General features: G+C 43.1%; 1 protein-coding gene across 13 annotated transcripts in view; it reads left to right on the top strand.

The window, feature by feature from the left end:
- The window catches only part of AKAP9 (A-kinase anchoring protein 9), a 111796-nt gene that overhangs the window by 46326 nt on the left and 43173 nt on the right, over positions 1–22297 (top strand). For 12 of the 13 annotated variants that reach the window (XM_081931336.1, XM_081931335.1, XM_081931337.1 and 9 more), the window contains 4 exons: positions 98–238; positions 710–804; positions 2023–2231; positions 13912–14138. In XM_081931336.1, the coding sequence (XP_081787462.1) occupies positions 98–238; positions 710–804; positions 2023–2231; positions 13912–14138 (672 nt within the window). The remainder of the gene's footprint in view (positions 1–97; positions 239–709; positions 805–2022; positions 2232–13911; positions 14139–22297) is intronic. The other variant, XM_081931342.1, reaches the window with a different exon arrangement.

Below are 22297 nucleotides of genomic sequence, written 5' to 3'. Positions count from 1 at the left end.
TATCTGGGACCCAGCCTTACGATTGTCAGATACAGTATATATCTGATTCCTTTTGTGGTATTTCTAATATGTTAGTGGTGTGCTCTTCTTTTTTTAGAGTGACACACTGGATAGTGAAAGCATCATCACAGAAAGAGAACAAATGCTTTTAGAGGAACTAGAATCACTAAAGGAGCAGCTCCTGGCAGGGAGAGAGAAGCTACCCTGTGAGCTAAAAAACAGTGGTACTCAGACACAGGTAGTGTAGACTTTGGCTGTCTTTAGAAGCTGCGGAATGTAAATGAAGTAGCCTTGCTGTTGTTGCTCTTTTCAACACAGGACATTTTCCTATTAGGTGTCAGATTTACTTAAATGGGGTTTGATTAAATAAGAAGGTGGGGCATAGGCAGCTGACATGATATTGAAAGCAAACTCTAATTTTAATGTTGCTGTAGTAACGCCCAACAAGGAACTAAGAAACTGTTTACTTAGCACAACAAACTTGATTCTTATAGGCTGTGACTAAACTATTTCAATCTGTAGCTTGAGGTATCTGATAACAGGATAGTTAACTATTACTTAAATCTATATAAAGCTTGTGGATTATGGTGTGGGTGTTTTCCCCCTCCCGTTTTCATAACATGACTGTGAAGCAGAAAAGCGTGCTGATTCCAATATGACGGGATTTTTGTATCTTTTTTCCTCTCTGCCATTGCCAAAACTTACCCAGGGTGAAAATGTAAGTCAGAATGAATCCAAAGAGGAAATTGGTGAAGGTGAAGGAAAGCATGAAGAAACTTCTCCGGATATCCTTTCCAAAGAAAGGTATGCTGTTAAGAAGACTGAGATATTTCAGCCTGAGAAACTTTATGCCAACAGCTGGAAGAAATTGCATAACTTTGAGGCTGATAGGTCAATGTCAATGATATGTTAGCACTTTGCTAGCAGTCAAGCTATGTAATGTGACTACAGATCTGTAGATGTTTTCATCTCAAGGCATTGCTTGACTAAATGAGCCTGGATTGGATCCTTGTCTCTTTTTACTTTGAATGCTTACACATTAAAAACTCAGGGTGGGGTGTTAAAATTTAATTACTGAATTAAATAAGTAGCCATATTATCACTGGAATTTGTAGTGATCGTTAGTGCCTGGTGCCACAACTATGGCTGTGTTCTATATGTGAAACTGATTTGTCCATATACATTAAGCTCCATGATATTATTATACATTTATTCCAACCTACATTTACAGTTTGGTTTTTCGTAACAGTGATTTTGCTGGATGACAGATACAAGCTGTGTGATTACAATAAAAAGAACCATGTAATGTCGCTTCTGCTTTTCTCTGCACGATTCTCAAAGTGGTTTATAAGTCAATCCCTCTTCCCGAGGAACTCTCAGAACCCTTAAACTACAGTTCTCATGGTTCTTTAGGAGAAGCTGGGACTATTTAAGCTGGTGTAATGTTACTTTAAATGTATAGTGCAGATGGGGCCTTGGTTCTGAGCAAACATGTCCCCAAAAGTGCCCCAAAAATCTCTTAAACATGCATAAGTTGGTGCTCAAAAGATCAGTTCTATGCATGATTATTTGCGGTAGGCTCCATTTAACATAGGGGAACTCAATATACACAGGATCTAGCAACAGGAAAAAAAAATTTTAGCCATCAAAATACTATAAGAGCCCTCCTGGATCAGATCAAAGTTTCATCTCATCCAACATCCTGTTCTTCTTGGGAGTTGGAACCATTGAGTATGCTAGTAAACCCTTTTGCTTATTACACTACCTGGGGGAGTCATTTAGTTCTGATGTTCCCTTATCCATGGCTTTGAGTCATTAATTTGATTCATGTGGAAGTAAGTGGTTCAATTTGAGTTAATACGCCAATCACTCAACTTTCTACCATTTGTTGCTTATTTGGATTTTGTTAAGTTTTGTCTGCATCTTTATACCCTGCATCTAATATTTCTGTTACCATTGTGTAACGTGTAATTCTCAGTGCACAAATTTTGATGGAGTTCGCATTCCGTTTTCTGTTTCCAGATGTGCCTTGCAGAAAGCCAATAACAGACTGTTGAAGATTCTGTTGGAAGTCGTGAAGACGACTGTAGCTGTAGAAGAAACAATTGGCCGCCATGTTGTAGGACTTCTGGATCGCTCATCTAAATGTCAGTTGCCTTTTAAAAGTCTTGCATGGGAGACCAGAGCTGAGGATTCCACAAAACCAAGCATCTGTGTGGCATACGAAGCAGGTACTTGCAATGAGGCCATGCTCTCTGTTGCTTTTATGTGGAAGCTATTCGGAATCTGTACTGACAACAACAGGTGTGTGAAGGGAACTCTAAAATTTGGCTCTAAAAATAATTCTGTAATAAGAAACCTAAAACTGAGTTTGGATTTATATAGTTTAGGGCTTTAATTTTTAATTGGTTCTTTTCCATGGAATGGAGTGGGATCCATGATGCCATTGGTTCCATGGGATGTAAATTTCTAAGAACTTAATTGTATCTTGCTGGTTCAGGCCAGTAGTCCATCTCTTCTAGTATCTTGTTCTCACAATGGCCAGCCAGAAGCCTGTGGGAAACCCACAACAGGATGCCAACACAAGAGCATTCTCCCCTTCCGTGGTTTCCAGCAGCTGGTATTCAGAAGCATCACTGCCACCAACTGGGGATGTAGAACACAGCTCTATGTTGAAGGATGTGCTTTTGTAGGTCCCAGGCAAAGACAGGGAGCTGGATAAACAAAACCCACTACCCCGCTGTGAGAATATTGATATTTCGCAGAAATTGTGTGTGTGTGTGTGTGTGTTTGAAGTAGTGTGCTTGAACAATATATTGATTTATGCTCAACATTTTTAATTCTGCAGCAGGTAGACAATTAACTGGTATCAGGCAACAACTACATCTTAGTACAAGCTTGATGACAACTCCAATGTGTCTCTTCTGTAAACCGCAGCAATCTCAAAGTTTGTGCGGAGAGCTTCATTTGCTCAGCTTAGTTTCAAGTAGACAGGACATTATGTTCAGCCATTAATATTGCTACCTGACTTATCACGGTTTCTTGACCTATTCCATTCCATTGTAAAGATATTTCTGCATCAGTGAGGATCTCCACATACTTCTGTGTTGAATTTGCAATAAATAAATACAGTCATACTTCGGGTTGTTGTAGCTTCGGCATTAGTATTTTCGGGTGGCGTGCTGCGGCAACCCGGAAGTAACTGAGTGTGTTACTTTGTGTTTCGTCGCTCGCGCATGCGCAGACGGTCAAAATGATGTTACGCACATGCGCAGAAGTGGCGAATCACGGTGTGCGGACGTGGGTTGTGTTCACTTCTGGATGCGAATGGGGCTCCGGGACAGATCCTATTCGCATCCAGAGGTACCACATGCGCAGAAGTGGCGAATCACGGTGTGCGGACGTGGGTTGTGTTCACTTCTGGATGCGAATGGGGCTCCGGGACAGATCCCATTCGCATCCAGAGGTACCACTGTAAGTAAAATAGAAAACTTAATGTATGCTTGGGCATCAGATTATTATATTCATTCCTGATTACCAGTGCTTGAAACTAGATGCTGAAGTAGATTTCCAGACCTTAGTTAAAGAAATCTGGCTGCATTGATGCTAGCCGTGGCTAATTTTAGACATAACACTAAATGCTAGTTAACAAGACCATGGAAGAAAGGGAATAATTTGTGCAGAAGAGGGAGTGTTCCAGGTCATAGCACACTCCCAGTCTATTAACCATAATTAACAATACTGCAACCAAATGAGACCTTAGTAATGGCTAATCAAACTGTCAAAATAAAACAAGCACACACATTACCAGAAGATGGGAGCACCAGTAGGTCTTAGAACTTTAGAACATGTATCCTTGTCTATATTTACTATGGTACTGTAAACATACAGAGATTGGGAGTTAATGTTAAGCAATAGAGTATCCTTTATTACACTTCAGCATTAAAATTTCTTGTGTGAGCATTGTCAGAGATGGAACACTGTAATATGTTGACTAGCGGTCTTACCTCATTCTTAGTTTTACATTATGAGTGCTTTTACAGGGCCACTAAGGAAATGTTCCTACCTACATTATTACTGAAATAAAGTGAAGTGTGTTGAAAAAATGCTTCTGGAAATGAACTTGCATGCTTGGCTACCGAATATTGAAGCTAAAACGTCTTACAATTTTAATTACATGTTTTCTATGTAACTCATGCCGATGAGATTTACAAATCACGGTGAAATAGGACTTATGAAAAATGCCAATGAAGCAATTCCCAGAGGTTTTTTCCCTATTTAATAGCCTTTTTAAAAGCCTGGGACTGCTGTGGAATAGGTAGACTGGAGGTTACCAGCTAAACGTATGAATCTTACTCCTGAGGTATGCAGCAGTCCTCTTGAAGTTTAGATGTTTGCAAATTGCTTTGGGGTTCTCTTGTTGTTAACACTATCTCTGTTCTATGGCATTTCTACATTATTTGGTCTTCCTGTGCTAAAGAGAAAGATCATGCTGTCTTTCGCTCTGTTGTTTTTCCTTCTTCTCTCCACTCAGTGTGGTCTGCTTGCTCATGTGGCAGAATGGTGATTGGAGATTTGCACGTTGTGCCTGGTTTCCTAGTGGCAGACTGACCTAGTGCCTCTGGGATAGATCAATAGGGCCACTTGAAAAAGACCAAGAAAGGAAGTGTGGGAAGAGATTGTGTAATCAAGAAGAAAAACTCAAAAGCCTTTTTTAAAAAAAGAAAAGGATACTAGGGCATTGGAAGAGGGTGACATGGAAAGTTTTTCAGAGAAGGCTCTAACACATTTGTGAGGATTCAATTTGCATTTTCCTCAAGACAAAGAACCCCTGGCTGACCATAGTGTTTGGAGATGGGGTGATTGTGTATTTTTGTTATGATTGGTGTTGCATTGAGAAGAACTGTATATGTTTGGTATGAGAGTTTGAGTAGGTAGATTTAGGCAGATTTAGGTCTGCAAGATTTTTTTTTTGTAGGGTGGGGTTGGGAGGAAGAGTAGGAATCTCTCCATTGACTATTTTACCTGCCTGTATCTGTCCCTCCCCTTTTCCTAACCCCATAGCACAGAGGTCGGCAAGGTTTACCTCGCCTGGGCCAGTTCTCTCCAGGGGAGATTACCCCGTGGGCTGGATCACACACGCGCGATTTCCGGCATCTGCACAGACACGATTTCCAGCGCCGCAGAAGCGAGCCCCTGAGCTGTGCTGTGCCAGTTTAGCACAGCACGCGGGGACTCGACAAGCGGGTGGCTTGGTTCAGGGGAGGCTTGGGGGCTGGTTAAACGACCCCCGTGAGCTGCTTGTGGCCCATGGGCCTCAGGTTGCCGGCCCCTGCCATAGCAGGTCAGTGATGGCTTCCAGCCACCTCCAAGGCCTCTTAAGTGTGTTGCATTTGTTTCAACCGTTGTTTTGCTTAATTAACCTGACAGGACACCCCAGCAGATTTCTTTCTCTGGACTGAGGAACAGAATAAGTGTTAGATAGTTTCTACCCACCCCTTTCCTCCGCTGCTTTTCATAGCTACTACTCTAAGGACAATGATTGTGAAACTGCAAAGACTTTGCAGTTCACCTTGTTGGTACCACTGGAAGCTAAAACTCAGAGAGTACAGTGTAAGTAATGCTGAGGTTGCATGCTTGTCTCTAACCAGAAATCACTGCAAACAGATGCTTGTGACAACAGAGGAATGAATGGAACATTATCTAGATTTTCAAAAGCAAATTAGTGCTTGAATTGTATCTCTTTAGTCTGACTACAGTGGGGAGACTCTTGTGTGAATAAAGAAGAAAATGTTTAGTATTGCTTAGTATGGATGAATGGTTGTTGAAGTTAGTGGAGAAAAAATATTGCTGGCATTTGTTAATAATAATTACTTTTTGTGTGGAAGACAAAATCAATGAACCTGAGACATTTGGGACTGAAGATTGGGGGCGTATTGCCTAGCAGAAGGTAGAACAGCTGGATGTCATCCTAGAGTGAATATTTTATATTTTTTATGTATATAACTGACAGACGGAACATCATAAGTCCGTTTTATCGATTTTTCTTTTTTCCTTTCCCCATTTTTTCTTCTATTCTTTTTTATATCCTTCCTTCTCTCTTTCTTCCTCTTTTGCTTTCCTTGGTGTCCTCTAATCTGGGACATTATTGGAATTATACAAACATGAAGGTGATGGTTGTTTGGTGAATGACCCAGAGTGAGAGGCAGGGAAGGGAAGATCTCCCAACGTGAGAGACGGGAAGAAGATGGGGAAGCTCCTAGGTGAGAGCTGGGAGGGTCCACCCCTTTCTGTGTAGGACACAGATCTACCTTTGAGAGACAAAATCTGCATTTTCTTTTCTCTTTCTCTTTATTTTCTTTTCCTGTTTTTGTTCTTATTTATGTTAGTTTTTTATTGTATTGTATTATGAAAAAGCCTTAATTAAATCTTATGAGAAATAAAAAAAGAATTGTGTCTATGCAGGAGAAACAGCTAGTTTAGGGTCATTTTACTTAGGCAGTAATATGTAGTTAATACCGTATTGGTCCGACTATAAGCTGCACCCGAATATAAGCCACACATTTAAAAGTGGGGGGGGGGGGGAAAGACAATACCTGAATATAAGCTGCTCCCTTCTTAGCCTTGGGGGAGAGGATAGGAGATTACGGGCTCCTGGTGCTGTTTGCCCAGGCCAATACGGTATATTGTTTTATCAAATGGTTTTGAAACGCTTTTGTGATTGTTGTTTGACATTACCATAGAGCAGGGATAGGCAACCTGGTACCTCTTCTAGTTGTTGGTAGTACCTTAACTACTGGTCGTGCTTAGTGTGGTTGATAGGAGTTGTAGTACAACAACTTCCAGCCCTGGACTCCCCATGTCTCTTCTATGGTGGCCCTCATTAGTCATTTGTTGTAATTCTGCTCTTTGGAGCATAGGTAATGTGTGCAGTGAAATACAAGACTATACTTGTCTTCTTAAACTTGTACTAACTTGTCTCAGTATTTAAAAATAAACACTGATGAACCTTGTCATACTGATTTATAGAGTATAGAATTTAATGACATGACATTTTGTTCGCTACCTGTTTCAGCACAAAGGCTTCTAATTTTTATTATAAAAATGAATTGTTCATTCTGTGAACAGAAAGAGTAAGAGTGCATCATAGTTTAATATGAAGAAATCTACACCTTCCATTCTCAGTATGAGAGGGGGACTGCCTTTATCTTTGGCTCCAATTATGAGCCCTACTTACTATTTGTTTGTATTATCATTATCATTATTATTTTACTTGCCCTTTGTCACAAGATCCTAGGGTAAGTTATAAGAATAAAATATACAATTATAAAAACAAATCTGTTACAAAAAAGTGAGAAAAAACACACAAGTTAAAACAATTTCATATATGTCCTTATCACATGGCTCACTCAGTAGAGCCTGAGGCTCTGGATCAGGCACTTCCAACTCCCAAGACACTGTGATCTACTCATAGTTGATCGACCTGTTGAGTATGCATAGACTAGATGATCCTCGTGGTGCCTCCCAGCTCTATAATTCTATGATACTATGATTCTGTATAAAACAATACAAACTTTTAAAAACAATTCCATGTATGCAAACAGTTAAAATAGTTCCAGTACAGATGCAGACTCCACTTAAAAGGCTTGTTGAAAGAGTATGGTCTGCTGGAGGCACCAAAAGGACAACAGAGACAGGCTGTCTAATATGTGACCAGGGAGGGGGGCGGATTCCAAAGGGTAGGTGCCATGACACTAAATGAATTTTAAACAAGAGTTATGCTAAAGTAGGGGATATATATTTAAGGCTGTTTTAGGTGTACCTTAATTTTCTCTAATGTGTGAATTATAAATTCACTCTGATTTAATGATACATTTTTTTAGATTAGAAAAATCGTGTTAGCCATAGTTGGTCTCACCAGATTACAAAGCTTGGTTAAGGAAAAGCAAAAGGCAAGTAAAAGCTTCCAATTCCTCCTGGGCCATGTGGGAGTATCAATCAATAGATTTATTGCATTAGCCGTGTGGCCGTAGCATAATATACATAGAAATAACAGCATAAAATGGGGGTGGGGAGGTAAAAGTAGATATCGTCCTGGGCAAATACTTTTTTTTTAAAAAAAGGGAGTAAAAGAGTCTTGTAACTTGACCATGACACTTGTGTTTGGTGCTTATTACACTAAACCATGGTTTATTGTGATGGACAAACACAGCCAGTATATGTTATAAGAAATGGCTTGGAATATTAAGTTAAATGCTGTTTCCTTGAATTGGCCAACTATGTCAGCTGAACTCACATAGTTAAAAACATCGGTCCCTATAAAATACCCTCTCAATTTTAAATGATAAAGGTAAAGGTAAAGGTACCCCTGCCTGTACGGGCCAGTCTTGACAGACCCTAGGGTTGTGCGCCCATCTCACTTAAGAGGCCGGGGGCCAGCACTGTCCGAAGACACTTCCGGGTCACGTGGCCAGCGTGACAAGCTGCATCTGGCGAGCCAGCGCAGCACTCGGAAACACCGTTTACCTTCCCGCCAGTAAGCGGTCCCTATTTATCTACTTGCACCCGGGGGTGCTTTCGAACTGCTAGGTTGGCAGGCGCTGGGACCGAGCAACGGGAGCGCACCCTGCCACGGGGATTCGAACCGCCGACCTTTCGATCGGCAAGCCCTAGGCGCTGAGGCTTTTACCCACAGCGCCACCCGCGTCCCATTTTAAATGATACATAAGGCCAAAATACACATTTGGTGATAAATTGAGATAGCACAGCTGACTGGAATTTAGTAAGCAACTCTATATAAGGAATATATCTAAGTCGTTCATTCTTTTGGTGTAGTATGTCAACCAAGCTAAAAAAATAAATCCAAGTAGATTTGGGGGTTTAATGTTAGAGATGGTTATATAATCAAGGACTTGCTGTGCCTGCAAATAATTTTCTACCACTGTGCTTGTGCAATAGTACAGAACTCCATGTGGTATTATACAAGAATGCTATCTGGTCTGGAACTGAAGACTTTTTCAGATAAGACAAAATTCCAATGCAGAAAGTGCCTCCATGTAAAACTAGGACATCCTGAAAGTTGAGCTTTTTTTAGGAAGACCCCCAAATTGGGTAAAATACCAGTAAAACATAGCATATAAGTCATATGCAGGTTACCATGATTTGTGTTGGTGCACCTACACAAACATTTGCTATGTAACCATATTGTATTTATTCTTAACTATTGATATTTATTGCAGATCAATGCAAAATTGTTTGTTCAGAAGCAATCTTAGACTTTCTGAAGGGGCTTACACCAGTGTTGCTGCCTGTTATGTATTCAGTGGTTTGTGTTTGCTTGAGCTTGAGTCTGGACTAAGGATTCTGAGCCTCTGTGTTCTGATTTGAGACATGATATCCAATCACAGAACAATTTAGGATTTGGGCCTCTGCCATTGGCCCTTAATCTCTGAGTTATGATTCACAGCTTGGAAGTTTAGATAGTCAATCATGTTGGGAGTGGGAGTGGCCCAGGTCTTCAGAAATGTATAGAAGCAGTTGCTTTGCCCCTGTTGTCGAGTTCTGTTAGTTCAATAAAGGTTGGAATAACTTTGGAATATGTCCAGGCCTGGCCAGGTTAATGTGCCATGACTCTGCTTTCTAGAGGCACGGATGAATATGAGGAAATGAGCAGTGCTGTTAAGATGGCAGCAGCATAAAAGTTACTGCACAGGAAGAGAGAAATCTCAAGCTTTTACAAAAATTGTGTGATTAATTAAACCTGCATCAAAATACAAAGAAACACCCTCTCATATAAAACATTAGTTGTTAGGAGTTGGGGATTTAAAACATAAGTCTTTAATCTTAAAAATTGATCTTAAAATGCTATCATATATTTAGCATAATCTGCTTTGTTTGGTTTTATGTAACTCATTGAGATGCTTCTTTGAGAGGGTGTGTGAATGAAGGCCTTCTTTTGGACTCTTCAAGGAAGGCTTGCTTTTGGGTGTGGTCAGCAACTATAGATGGGTAAAGAAACAGCCGTCTTCATCACTGGTGTAGGGGGAAGCTGTATGTGTAAGCCAGAGGAAAGTAGACAGAACGTATATGTTGCAAAACTATTCTGAATTCGTGACAGGTAAATAAATTGGAAAGTTTAGATAGCATAAGAACAGGATAGACGGAATGGCAAGGGAAAGTTTGGGATTTGGCTATGTCTGAGCGTCAAACGCAACACAGAAAGGATCATTTTTGATAGTTCATATATGGGGACCATACCTTATGTAAATAGAAGTGACATTAATGTAAGATGTCCAGCAACTCATGCTTATTTATAGAGAGCTTATGTCATGGACTGCTGAAGCCTTCACGATGCATTCAATGATTCAGTTATTTTACAGTGTCCCTATTCAGCTTTTCCTTTGTGAATGATAAAAGCTTGTAACACTTCACAGTTTCATTGGAATCAGTGTTATTCTCCCACAAATTAGCTAAATATTATATATAAAAAAGAATAGAGTAGTTGGCCATCCAACATGCATTATTCAGGTTTAATGTTGTTAGTGCAGTGGATTAGACTGTGCATTATGAACAGTTAGGAATGGAAGGTAGCTTCTGGTGTTGAACCACCTAAAATGGCATCCTTGACTCACAGCTCCTGTGAAATAGCAACCAGAATCAAACTGCAAAGGTGTGGAGGAGTGGGAAGTTGTTTTGGGTCTGTTGTCATACTGACATTTTCCCTGTTCACACCAAGGCATTCGCTCCCCTGTTACTATTCAGCCTCCACTTGCATAGGCTTGCCAGAAACTGAGGCGAAGTCTACATCTCAGCCCCATAAGTATAGCCTGAGGTGAACCAAAGGAAATAATTCTTCCCTCTGTGTTGGCACCACTGTGTGGTACCAGATGAAGGAACAAGCATGATTGTATGAGCTCTTGGCCAGAGATGAGCATCCCACCATTGGCTCAGCTTCCAATAGGACAGGGCATAAACGGGTCCCATCTAATCACAGGAGCTGCCCCCCATACCAATTGTCACAATATCAGAGCTGTTTGGTTAATAAATAGCTGGAGCCAACACAAGGCTTTAGAAACGTAACTTCAAAATATTTGTAATCCTTTCACAGCCCCTCAGCCACTGGAATACATAAGGGAGATTTACTTCATAATTGTACGTATAAACACTTGAAAAAACATGAGCTGCTTAAAACAAAGGCTAAGTCAGCACAAAACCTGCTGATTTGATGCATGAAAACCTCATAGACCTTAGGAAGTTCAAATGTTCTTGCACATCTGTGTAATTCTATGAAAATAGCAACCTGTATTTTAAAGTAGCTTACTGAAGCACAATACATCCAGCCATACAAGCTCAGCAAAAATTTCCTGTCAGGACTTAGATTATAGGGTATGGTAGATTAATGTGAACTACATGCATTTTCCCTGCAAGGATAAGTTTAAAGGTTTTTTTTAGTTAGCAACAGTTTTAAAATCTCATGTTACTTAAGGGGGGTTAGAAAAGCAAGCAAACCTACAGTCTGCAAGCTAAATGACAAGGGTGCATTTCTGTTTCCATGAAAAGCATGATATAGCTGGAAGACGAGAGTTAAACTGGCAATGGAGTCAGCTTTGCTGAACTGCATGGCACTGCTAGACTCTTAACCCACAGCCATTCCTCAGGTCTACAGATACTTGAGACATGCTGTGATGCACCTTCTGAAGTTAATGCCCTACCCAGAAGGACTAATAGTGAGGACGCATGGCCAAAGCTGCAAGCTTGGGTGTCCTATTTCCTGGGTCAAAGGGGGCATTGTGCAATGGCATGCAGTGTAATGAAGTTGTGGATTGGGCCAGAGTAGTAATATATACCCATTGGACTTTGCACATAGCTTAGAATACGCAGTAACTAATATATCTTTATAATTGACTGTATCTTTTCTGTAGCTCTGCTTACTGTACTGCAGGTTCTTATTTGTCAGAAGCTAAGCAGGGTCTCTTACCTGGTCAGTACTTAAAGATGGGTGAACTTCAAAGAGCATCCTTTGCGTCCGTAAGTGGTGTCAGTGGCTCAGTACGGGGTTATGCTTCCCCCGACTCAGCCTTAACCAATGTATTAACATTGACCAAACAGTATCCTGGATGTGCATCTCAAAGGTCCTTTCTACTCTGAGGATATTAAAGCTCCTGCAGTAAATACGCTTTGACACCAGGAGGCCCTTCACCTCCTGATGGAATAGTAACACTTTGCATATTGTCAAAAGGGTGAGCGGTTAAGTCTGTAGAAAGTTTTTGTTTTTGTTTTTTTTAAGAAGGGTTTGGAAAGTTTTTAAACTCTTCCTTTCTCCAAATCCATCCTAAATGTTGCGCAATGAGTTGGCCGAAAACATTTGCCAGCAAATCCCTAAGGGAACTGCACGCTGATGGCTCTGAGTTTGAATCCTGCAGGGCATGTAAAGTGCTTTGACATCCTGTGCAGATGAAAGGTGCCATGTGAATGTAAACTTGACACTCATCCAGCTATTCATTCCATTCATATAAAAACTATGTTATTTTATTTTTGTTCATGGAGTCTTGCAGTTTTACGGAATTTTACGTTGGCCTTACGAAAACCATAAAAGGAGATATGTAACAGTAATTCATATTAAGGAAAATATTTCATGGATGTTATAAAAAGTGGTACACCAAGGCTCTGAAAGCCTAAGCAAGATGTGTTGGTGGTGCCTACTTCAATTCATACTGACTAGTTCACCAAAGAGGAAAGGACACTATAAAATTATTCCTACATAGACCTCTTGCCCATGGTCCTGATTCAGACAGAGCTGAGAAAACTGCAGTCCTTAAAGGCCTGAGAGAGTGTGCCTGTGCGTTCCCTTCTTGTCTCTTCCTACCCAGCTGCCTCCAGTTCTTCTTTTAATGACAGGTTCACATTGCAACTTAATGGAGAAGTTGTGCTTTAGTCTTTGACTATTATTGATGATGTGAAATCATAGTTTATTAATTTAAGATGACTCTTACATCTGAACCAGGACTTCCTTTTTGCTGCTTTGGACATGAAAGCTCTTGCAAAACTGCTGCTGCTGGCTTCATTACTGACAGTGGATTTTAATTTTAAACTGGAAAATACTGATCAAAACTGAGATCCGAGTAAAAGGCAACACTGGGTAAACACAGAGGCAGGGTGCTGTTTTGTTTTAATTTACACTAGTGGTGGAGACAATATATTTCATTTGCTGGGAAATCTAAGAGAGTAGACTTCCCAGGAGGAGACTTAAGGAGAGATAAAGTTGGCCCCAAGCAGGCCAGTTGAGAGCAGGAATATTTTTTTCCCAAACCATATATCCCTCCATAGAATTGCAGCCCGCTTGGTATATCTTTTTAAACAAAGAAACAAACAAATGCAAAAACAAACCCTGATGTCGACATGAATAGTTCCCTGATTAATTGACCAATAGTAATTTATTAAGGGCATAATCTGAATGTTATGGCTCAAAGTGGTACTGAAGTGCAGTCTGCTTACATTCTATATGCTTGCAATGTGCAGCTGCTTATTCCAAACTGGGACACACTAACAGAAGCCAATAAGATTAGTTTCCAGTTACGTACCCGCTATAAAAGGAATAGACTATAGCATGCTACAAAAATATTTTTCTTCTGTTAGTATCTCCTTTTCTATTGCCTGTTTCTGCTTGCTAACATTCTCTCTACCTTATTTGTGTAACTTTTAGTGCAAAATGTATTTTTTGTTGTTGCTGTGATGTCCTGCTTTTACAGTGTAAGTATGGCCATATATTATTATATATGTGTATTTGTACTATTTATTTGATCATAATTCATTCTGTATATATATATGAAACTGTTTTACCATTTTTAATACCAAAAAGTTTTACAAGACACCATTACTCATATTATTATCATCATTATTATTTTTGTGTAGAAAAGGCATCATCTTCGTATCATGGCAGTGATGTAGAAGGTGATGGCCCTAGCATGTGGTCAGAAGTCACAGATGAAGGCCTTGAACTCTCACAGTACCTCACGGAGCATGGCTTTGCTGGAGTGGAAGTAGACCCCAAAAATGAAGAGCTGGTTTTAAATATCAGTTCTCGACTTCAGGCAGCCGTTGAAAAACTTCTGGAAACAATAAACGAAACCACCAATCAGGTAGCACTCCTTAATTATATCCTTAGTAGATTATTGAGGAACGGGTTGCAATACACTATTGGATACAGTATAGATTTTGAAAATCTTCTCCCTTAGCATCTCATCCCAACCTCCTCTCCCCCTTCTCCTTACAACCTATCCCAACCACACTTTCTCCTTTAGACCCCCCGTCCCACCCTCTGCTTATACTCACACTGACATGGGTGCCTTGGACTTAGCTGCAGAAGTTGAGGAGCAGCGAAGTGGTAGGATGGTTGTTCGACAGCTCCCCTGTGCTGTCCCGACTGTTCCTCTGCAGCCTGCCTGGGGTTCCCACCTGCCTCTGCTTACTTCCTTCTCTACTCCAATGCTGCTGAGGCCAAAACAGCAATATTGGTGGGCGGTGGGCAGTGGCAGCAGAGCTGAATGGTTGGTGGGGAGCTGCCCTGGGTTTTCCTCTGTGGCTTGCCTAGGCTACCTGATACCTGTGTTGATCATCTGGGCCACCTGCTCACCTGCACTGTCACCTGCCTGTTCACTCACTTGTGTGGGCTGCCCCCATCTCTATTTCTATCATCCTCAACTGCCAACACTGCTTTTCCTTCTTCACGTTGTAGTTCACAGAGCCATCTGTTGCTGGCCATGGAAACCACAGCATGATGACATCCTTATATAGTATATAGTACTGTAGGATAGATTTAGAAAAGTAAGCATTAGCATCTCTTTAAAAAGTATCTATAGCCCTGATACCTGTTTATCTGTTGAGCCAGGTGTATTGATTTTCCACCTCCATCTCCCCTTCTGGTGGTGGTACACCTACAATATTATATGATTTTTCGGGGATTGTGGTAAGTTTTTCAGATCTTTTGAAGTCTCATGTTTTTGGAGGTTTCTTTCATTTAAATGTTTTTAAGACAGTGACGTAAACAGTTCAAAGTTGTGATAAGCTAAATCAAATTATTTGAAAGTTGTTTCTTTGGTTGCCATGACTTTGATCATTCCTTCCTTGGGAGAGCAGATATTTCTCGTTCTGTGGATTTAAATTCTTATAGGCTGGTGTGTGTATCCATTAATTGAAGGGCAAATTCTTTGGGTACAGGGAAGCTGCACACAAACATTGCCTAGTACCTCCACGTGAGGAAGTAAATTGGATTCCTTCAGACCTATACCATCAGTGCCCTCAAAGTGTGGAATGTGGAGTTGTTCCCAGTTTCAACTAGTGTTTATACAATTCTTATTATTTCCAGAAAGATATGTGTATGCCAGTGTAACTTGCAATAGGATTTCATTTGCAATCCAGTTTTTTCAGTGTTGGCTTTCCTAGAAAGAAAATACTTCATTTTAAAAACTAGTGAATCGTAGGATTGAATAGGTCTTGCATCCGGAACGTTCCAATGAACGTTGTTTCATTGCAATTGTTTCAACCTGCTTATCCTATTGGAATCCTGTTATCTTTCCATCTCAATATTTTTCTTCAATATTTTGAGTCATTGCACCTCGGTGTTTACCCATCTCTTCTCCCTCTTCCTCAAATACTTGGAACTTTTAGAATGATGCCATGAATGTGCACACCAAGTTTGAATCCAGTTTTTCAGTGCTGAATGTTTCCCTTTCAAAAATAGTCCCTATCAAAAAGGTCAGTTTTGAACCTGAAACCTAGAATGACTTTTGGAAAAAGCAATAGATTGTAGCATGCATAGTTTTAGTGCTCAACGAAGAAATCACATTTCTTGCATGCCTCAAAATGGTGCCACATTTGAACTTGGAACCTGCATCATAGTATTATAGCCTCAGTCTTAAATGCATTTGAAACGAATCTCAGTGCTCAAATGAGAGCTCTTCCATCCCTCTTAGAAACAGGTGAATGGATCAGATACATCTTTGAATTTGAAATGTACTATTCTATTTCAATGACAAACCTAGACAGCATCTTAAAAAGCAGAGACATCACCTTGGCAACAAAGGTCCGTATAGTTAAAGCTATGGTTTTCCCAGTAGTGATGTATGGAAGTGAGAGCTGGACCATAAAGAAGGCTGATCGCTGAAGAATTGATGCTTTTGAATTATGGAGGAGACTCTTGAAAGTCCCATGGACTGCAAGAAGATCAAACGTATCCATTCTTAAGGAAATCAGCCCTGAGTGCTCACTGGAAGGACAGATCCTGAAGCTGAGGCTCCAATACTTTGGCCACCTCATGAGAAGAGAAGACTCCCTGGAAAAGACCCTGATGCTGGGAAAGATTGAGGGCACAAGGAGAAGGGGACGACAGAGGACGAGATGGTTGGACAGTTCTCGAAGCTACCAACATGAGTTTGACCAAACTGCAGGAGGCAGTGGAAGACAGAAGTGCCTGGCATGCTCTGGTCCATGGGGTCACAAAGAGTCGGTCACGACTAAACGACTAAACAACAACAACAATTCTGTTTCATATCTGTCTATCAAGTTTAATTTTGTCAACTTAGTTTCTCAAGACTCTTGCAAGAGAACAAGTAGAAAATGCCCAGCAAGTTAAATGAAATATTTATTTTCTAATGGACAATAAGTGCATCATTTTACAACTTGTTTCTTCAAAGGATGTAATCAAAATCTTATTCTCCTTTCTATCTTCCCTCATCTCCCTTAAACTTCCAAAGGAACTATGTTGTGATGTGTCAGGGAACTGACATCTAAAGCGCCGCAGGTGCAAAGGCTCCCTGAGGTTGAGAGAGCAGTAGCAGCGGAAGAGGGAACCAGTAGAGGGCGAGCAAGAACTCCAAGGGAAAGTGAGTCGGAGGGATGGCTCAGAGACGCTTCAAGCGAAACCAGTGGGGAGGTCTCAGGACCTCCTATAGGGACACCCACACCTCGACGGAAACTGTCACGCCGAGAGGCCAGACGACGTGTTTCCGTTAAGGAGCTTTTATGTTGGAAACGTTTCCGAAAGCAGCCACTTTCGGATTCTACTAGTGATTGACGCAGCCATGCTGGAGGGGCTCCGTCACAGGCAGAGGTTTGAAAACCTGATCAAACTCTGAGGGACTTGCATTTTACGCACAAGCAGCTCATCGTCCCATCACAGCAATCCGAAAGTCACCGAAAGCCAGCTTGTGCAGAGAGAAGCATCATGAGCAACCCAGCCGGAACCGGGGGTGCAGGAGCAGCTGGAGGGGGTCCAAGCCTGGAAGAAAGGTACAGAGCGTTGGAGATCCAGTTGGCGCTGCAAACGGCGAGGCTTGAGGAGAGGAGGGCTCAGGATGCAGAAAAGGGAAAGGAGAAAACCACCCCGCTCGCCAGAAAGGTACCAGGATTGGTGCAGAAATTCGGGGGGGATCCCAGGAACTATCATGCCTTTAGAACAGAGATGCAATACGCTCTAAACTTGCAGTTTGATGACTTCCCCGACGAGGAATCGCGAGTGGCGTATGTGATTGGCCATCTCGAATCCGGGGCGAAAGATTGGGTTAGACCCCTGATGGCAGCGAATAATGAGATCTTAAAGGACACGAGGAAGTTTTTTCGTGCCATGGACCTGATGTTTTCCAGCGATATTGAGCAGGGGGTGGTGCGAAGGCAGTTAATGGCTTGCCAGCAAGGAGCAAGTAAAAGCCAACGCCTGGCTGCCACCGTCGGGGCACAGCAGCCAGGCCAAAGAGCAATGAAAGTGCCCATGCCAGAACCTCCCAGACCTGCTTTAGTGATAGAGGTGTTACTAGAACTGCCAAACGGACACCCACTAAAGGTCAAGGCGCTTTTGGATTCAGGCAGCTCCTGTAATTTCATGAGTAAGGAGTTTGCAGCTGAGCACCAGATACAGACCATCCCTTTAAGTAACCCCTTGCAGGTGACTACGATTGACGGCAGAGAGCTGTTGGGGGGAGAAGTTAGCCAACAGACTGTCCCGATGATAATGAGAGTGGCAAGGCACACCGAACAGATAGCGTTTAATGTGGCCATCCTGGGAGGAGCGCCCATCATTTTGGGGATGAGCTGGCTGGCGCTACACGATCCGCTAGTGGGCTGGCATCAGAGGGTGGTCTCCTTTGGGTCAGCGCATTGCCTAGAACACTGCAAGGAGGGGAAGGTCTCGGGAGGAGACAGAGTCACCCTAGCGGGGATGGAAGTGATGGGCAAAGGGAAGGTGCCCCCGCAATACGCAGATCTGAGCAACGTATTCAGCGAAAGGGAAGCAGACAAACTGCCACCGCATAGACCCTTTGACTGTCAAATCAACCTACTCCCAGGGGCCCAACTCCCAGTAGGCAAGCTGTACGCCATGTCAGACAGGGAGATGCAGGAGCTGAGGGAGTTCATTGACAAAAACTTGAAGCGAGGTTTCATCAGAGAGTCCCGAGCGGTGGGGGGCAGCCCAGTGTTTTTTGTGGACAAAAGAACACAGACAAACCGAGACTGGTGTGTGACTTTAGGGCCCTCAATGCAGTGTCGGAGCCCCTGGCTTTCCCTATGCCCCGAATTGACGACATTTTGACCAGAGTAAGGAAGGGAAAGATTTTTACAAAACTGGACCTGCGGGGGGCGTACAATCTGATACGCATAAGGAAGGGAGATGAATGGAAGACCACCATGTTTACCCCTTTGGGAGCCTTTGAATACCTCGTTATGCCCTTCGGTCTACAAGGGGGCTCCGCCTGTTTTCAAGCTTTTATAAACCACGTTCTGGGACCTTTGCTCTACAAGAACTGTGTGGCCTTTTTAGACGACGTGTTGGTGTATTCGGAAGATGAGGAACAGCATGTGAGGGACGTTCGAGAAGTGTTGGGCAGGCTGCAAGCCAACCAGCTGTGGGTGAAACTGGAGAAGTGCCAGTTTCATACCAAGGAGGTGGAATTCCTGGGGTACCGCTTGTCAGACAAGGGATTGGCCATGGATCCAGGCAAGGTTCAAGCGGTACTGGAATGGAAGACACCGAAGACCAAGAAGGACGTGCAAAGATTCTTGGGGTTTGGGAACTTTTATCGGAAGTTCATCAAGAACTTTGCCCACTTGACGGCGCCCATCACCGACTGCCTCAGCAGCAAGAAGAAATTTGTTTGGACGGTGGAGGCGGATCGAGCCTTTGAAGAACTGAAAAGGGCTTTCGCCTCGGAAGAACAACTTCTGCATGTGGATTTACAAAAACCCATGAGAGTGGAAACAGATGCATCCGACCGGGCTATAGGGGCGGTCCTTCTTCAACCGGGGAGGAGTGCGTCGGAGTGGAGACCGTGTGCATTCTTCTCGCGGAAACTGAATAAGTCCGAGAGGAATTACACGGTGTATGACAGGGAACTACTTGCCATTCACGAAGCATTCCGGAGGTGGAGACATTTATTAATTGGGGCACAACACAAGGTGCAAGTGTGCACCGACCACAAGAATTTAGAGTATTGGAGAACAGCTCGAGTGCTCAACCAACGACAAGTGAGATGGGCACAGGAATTCTCCAAATTTAACTTTGAGATTTGTTATGTGCCAGGCCCAGAAAACGTCAGGGCGGATGCGCTCTCACGCAAACCAGAATATTGGGAAGGGGAGGAGGTGATCGAAGAGAGACATGTCATCCCGGAGGACCGCTGGGTGTGTGGGGCGGCGCTGGTGGGGCAACGGGAACTGGTGGAGGAAACGGAAAATGATGAATATGCCCAGGATAAGCTCAGAGGTCTCAGGGGGGAGGGCGAGAGCCCCGGAGGTTTTGAGGAAAGAAATGGGGCATTGTATTACAAAGGGGCACTGTATATACCCGAAGGTGAATTGAGGGGGAGAGTACTCAAGCAGTTGCATGATAGCCCCACGGCGGGACATTTTGGGCAACACAAAACCATGTGGTTGGTTACCAGGGAATTTTGGTGGCCTAAGGTGAGGGAAGATGTAAGGGAGTATGTAAGAGGGTGTGACCAATGTCAGCGAGCCAAAGGGGAAAGAAGGGCGCCGGCAGGGTTATTAGAACCTTTACCCACACCAGAACGGCCTTGGGAAGCGATATCAATAGATTTTATGACGGATCTGCCAAGGTCCAAGGGGAAAACAGCCATCATGGTAGTAGTAGACCTGTTAACTAAGATGTGCCATTTTGTGGCATGCTCACATGCAGTCACAGCGGAAGAAACGGCGAAGTTGTTTGTGGAACATATCTTTAGGTTGCACGGGGCTCCCTCGAGGGTGATCTCAGATCGAGGCAAACAATTTACTTCCAGGTTCTGGAGGAAGCTCATGAGCTTGCTACACGTGGAAGTTAATTTTTCAACTGCCCGGCACCCTGAAACCAACGGGCAGGCGGAAAGGGCAAATGGCATTCTTCAACAATATCTTAGGTGTTATGTCAATGACAGAGAGAACGATTGGGTCGAAAAGTTGGCGTTGGCAGAATTTGCCTACAATAATGCGGAGAATGTGTCCACAGGGATGAGTCCCTTTTTGGCTAATTACGGGTGTCACCCCAGGGCATTTCCAGGGGAAGGAGGGGAGAGATGGAGCGTTCCAGCGGCTGAACATTTTGTAGAAGAGATGGAAGCCATCCATCAGCAGCTCCAGCTCAACTTAGAAAGGGCCAAGGCACAATATAAGAAGCAGGCAGACAAGAACAGAAGGGAAGGTGAAACCATAAGGGTGGGGGATCAAGTGTGGTTGTCAACCCAAGGGTTGCCGTTCAAAGGGGGTTGTAAGAAACTGAGGCCCAGAAGATTGGGACCCTTTGAGGTGATTCAGCAGGTCAACCCGGTAGCTTTCAAACTCCGATTACCCAACCACATGAAATTGCACCCAGTGTTCCACAGGTCGTTACTGTCACCATACAGGGGGGGACGTGAAGGGGAGCACGTCAGGGGACCAGCCTTGGAAGAGAGGGAACGCCGCAACCATGTAGCGGAAATCCTCGATTCCAGGTGGAAGGGTAATCAGGTGGAGTATTTGGTGGCGTGGGAAGGGGAACCGGAGTCAGAAAACACCTGGGTAAGTGCAGAGGAAGTCAATGACGAGGTTTTAACAGAAACGTTCCACCAAAGGTTCCCGAGGAAACCTCAGCCTATAGCAAGGTTTAGGAGGGAGTATTTCGGCACCACCGATGAGGAAGAGGAAATGGAAGGGTTCACGGAGTCGGAGTTGGAAGATGGAGTGGACTCTGATGACGAAGAGTACCTAGAGAGTAGGAACAGCAACAAGTGGAAGGAAGTGTTCGCGACGTCGGAAGATGAGGGAGGTTCTTTCAGGGGTTTTACCTCCTCACCGCCAGTAGGAGAGGAGACGGGAGGGGGTGAAGGGGGCCCTGGAGGGGAGGTGGATGTCAGGGAACTGACATCTAAAGCGCCGCAGGTGCAAAGGCTCCCTGAGGTTGAGAGAGCAGTAGCAGCGGAAGAGGGAACCAGTAGAGGGCGAGCAAGAACTCCAAGGGAAAGTGAGTCGGAGGGATGGCTCAGAGACGCTTCAAGCGAAACCAGTGGGGAGGTCTCAGGACCTCCTATAGGGACACCCACACCTCGACGGAAACTGTCACGCCGAGAGGCCAGACGACGTGTTTCCGTTAAGGAGCTTTTATGTTGGAAACGTTTCCGAAAGCAGCCACTTTCGGATTCTACTAGTGATTGACGCAGCCATGCTGGAGGGGCTCCGTCACAGGCAGAGGTTTGAAAACCTGATCAAACTCTGAGGGACTTGCATTTTACGCACAAGCAGCTCATCGTCCCATCACATGATGATAAGGTGATTTTTGTGCCAAAAAAATCTAGAAACAGTATGAATTTGGCCTATCATCTAATTCATGGACTTGCACATTGATCCTAATAGAAAGAGAAACCTTGCTAGGAGTGTTTTTCAGGCTGTCAACGTTAAAGATCTGGAGATGCAACTGTATTTTAGAAATGTTCTTTTTTACAAAGCATTGAAAATAGTCTTTTAGTCTTGAAGCTATTGTTTTATTCCCTTACGAATACAGCTTCTGTGCTCTGACTTGGATTTTGAATCTTGTCGGGCAAGGTTTACTGTGGGTGTGCTAATTCAAATTCCATCGGCTTGTGTACCTGCAGTAAAGAAATTAAGCCACTCCCATTGTCCTGACCTCTTCCTCAACAGAGGCATTGAGAGAGAGAGAGGCTTTCACTTTGCACGGTGAAGTTTTATCTAACTTCAGGAGAATTCTTTCAAGAAAGTAATCAAAGCCAAATAGTGTGCCACTTTTTGTATTTTTGACCTCACTGTAGCAGGTGTTTTG

The sequence above is a fragment of the Podarcis melisellensis genome, assembly GCF_964234715.1.
Source record: "Podarcis melisellensis genome assembly, chromosome: 12".
Taxonomy (NCBI): Eukaryota; Metazoa; Chordata; class Lepidosauria; order Squamata; family Lacertidae; genus Podarcis; species Podarcis melisellensis.
The sequence above is the reverse complement of the archived record's forward strand: the minus strand, read 5'-3'. Positions and strand labels throughout refer to the sequence as shown.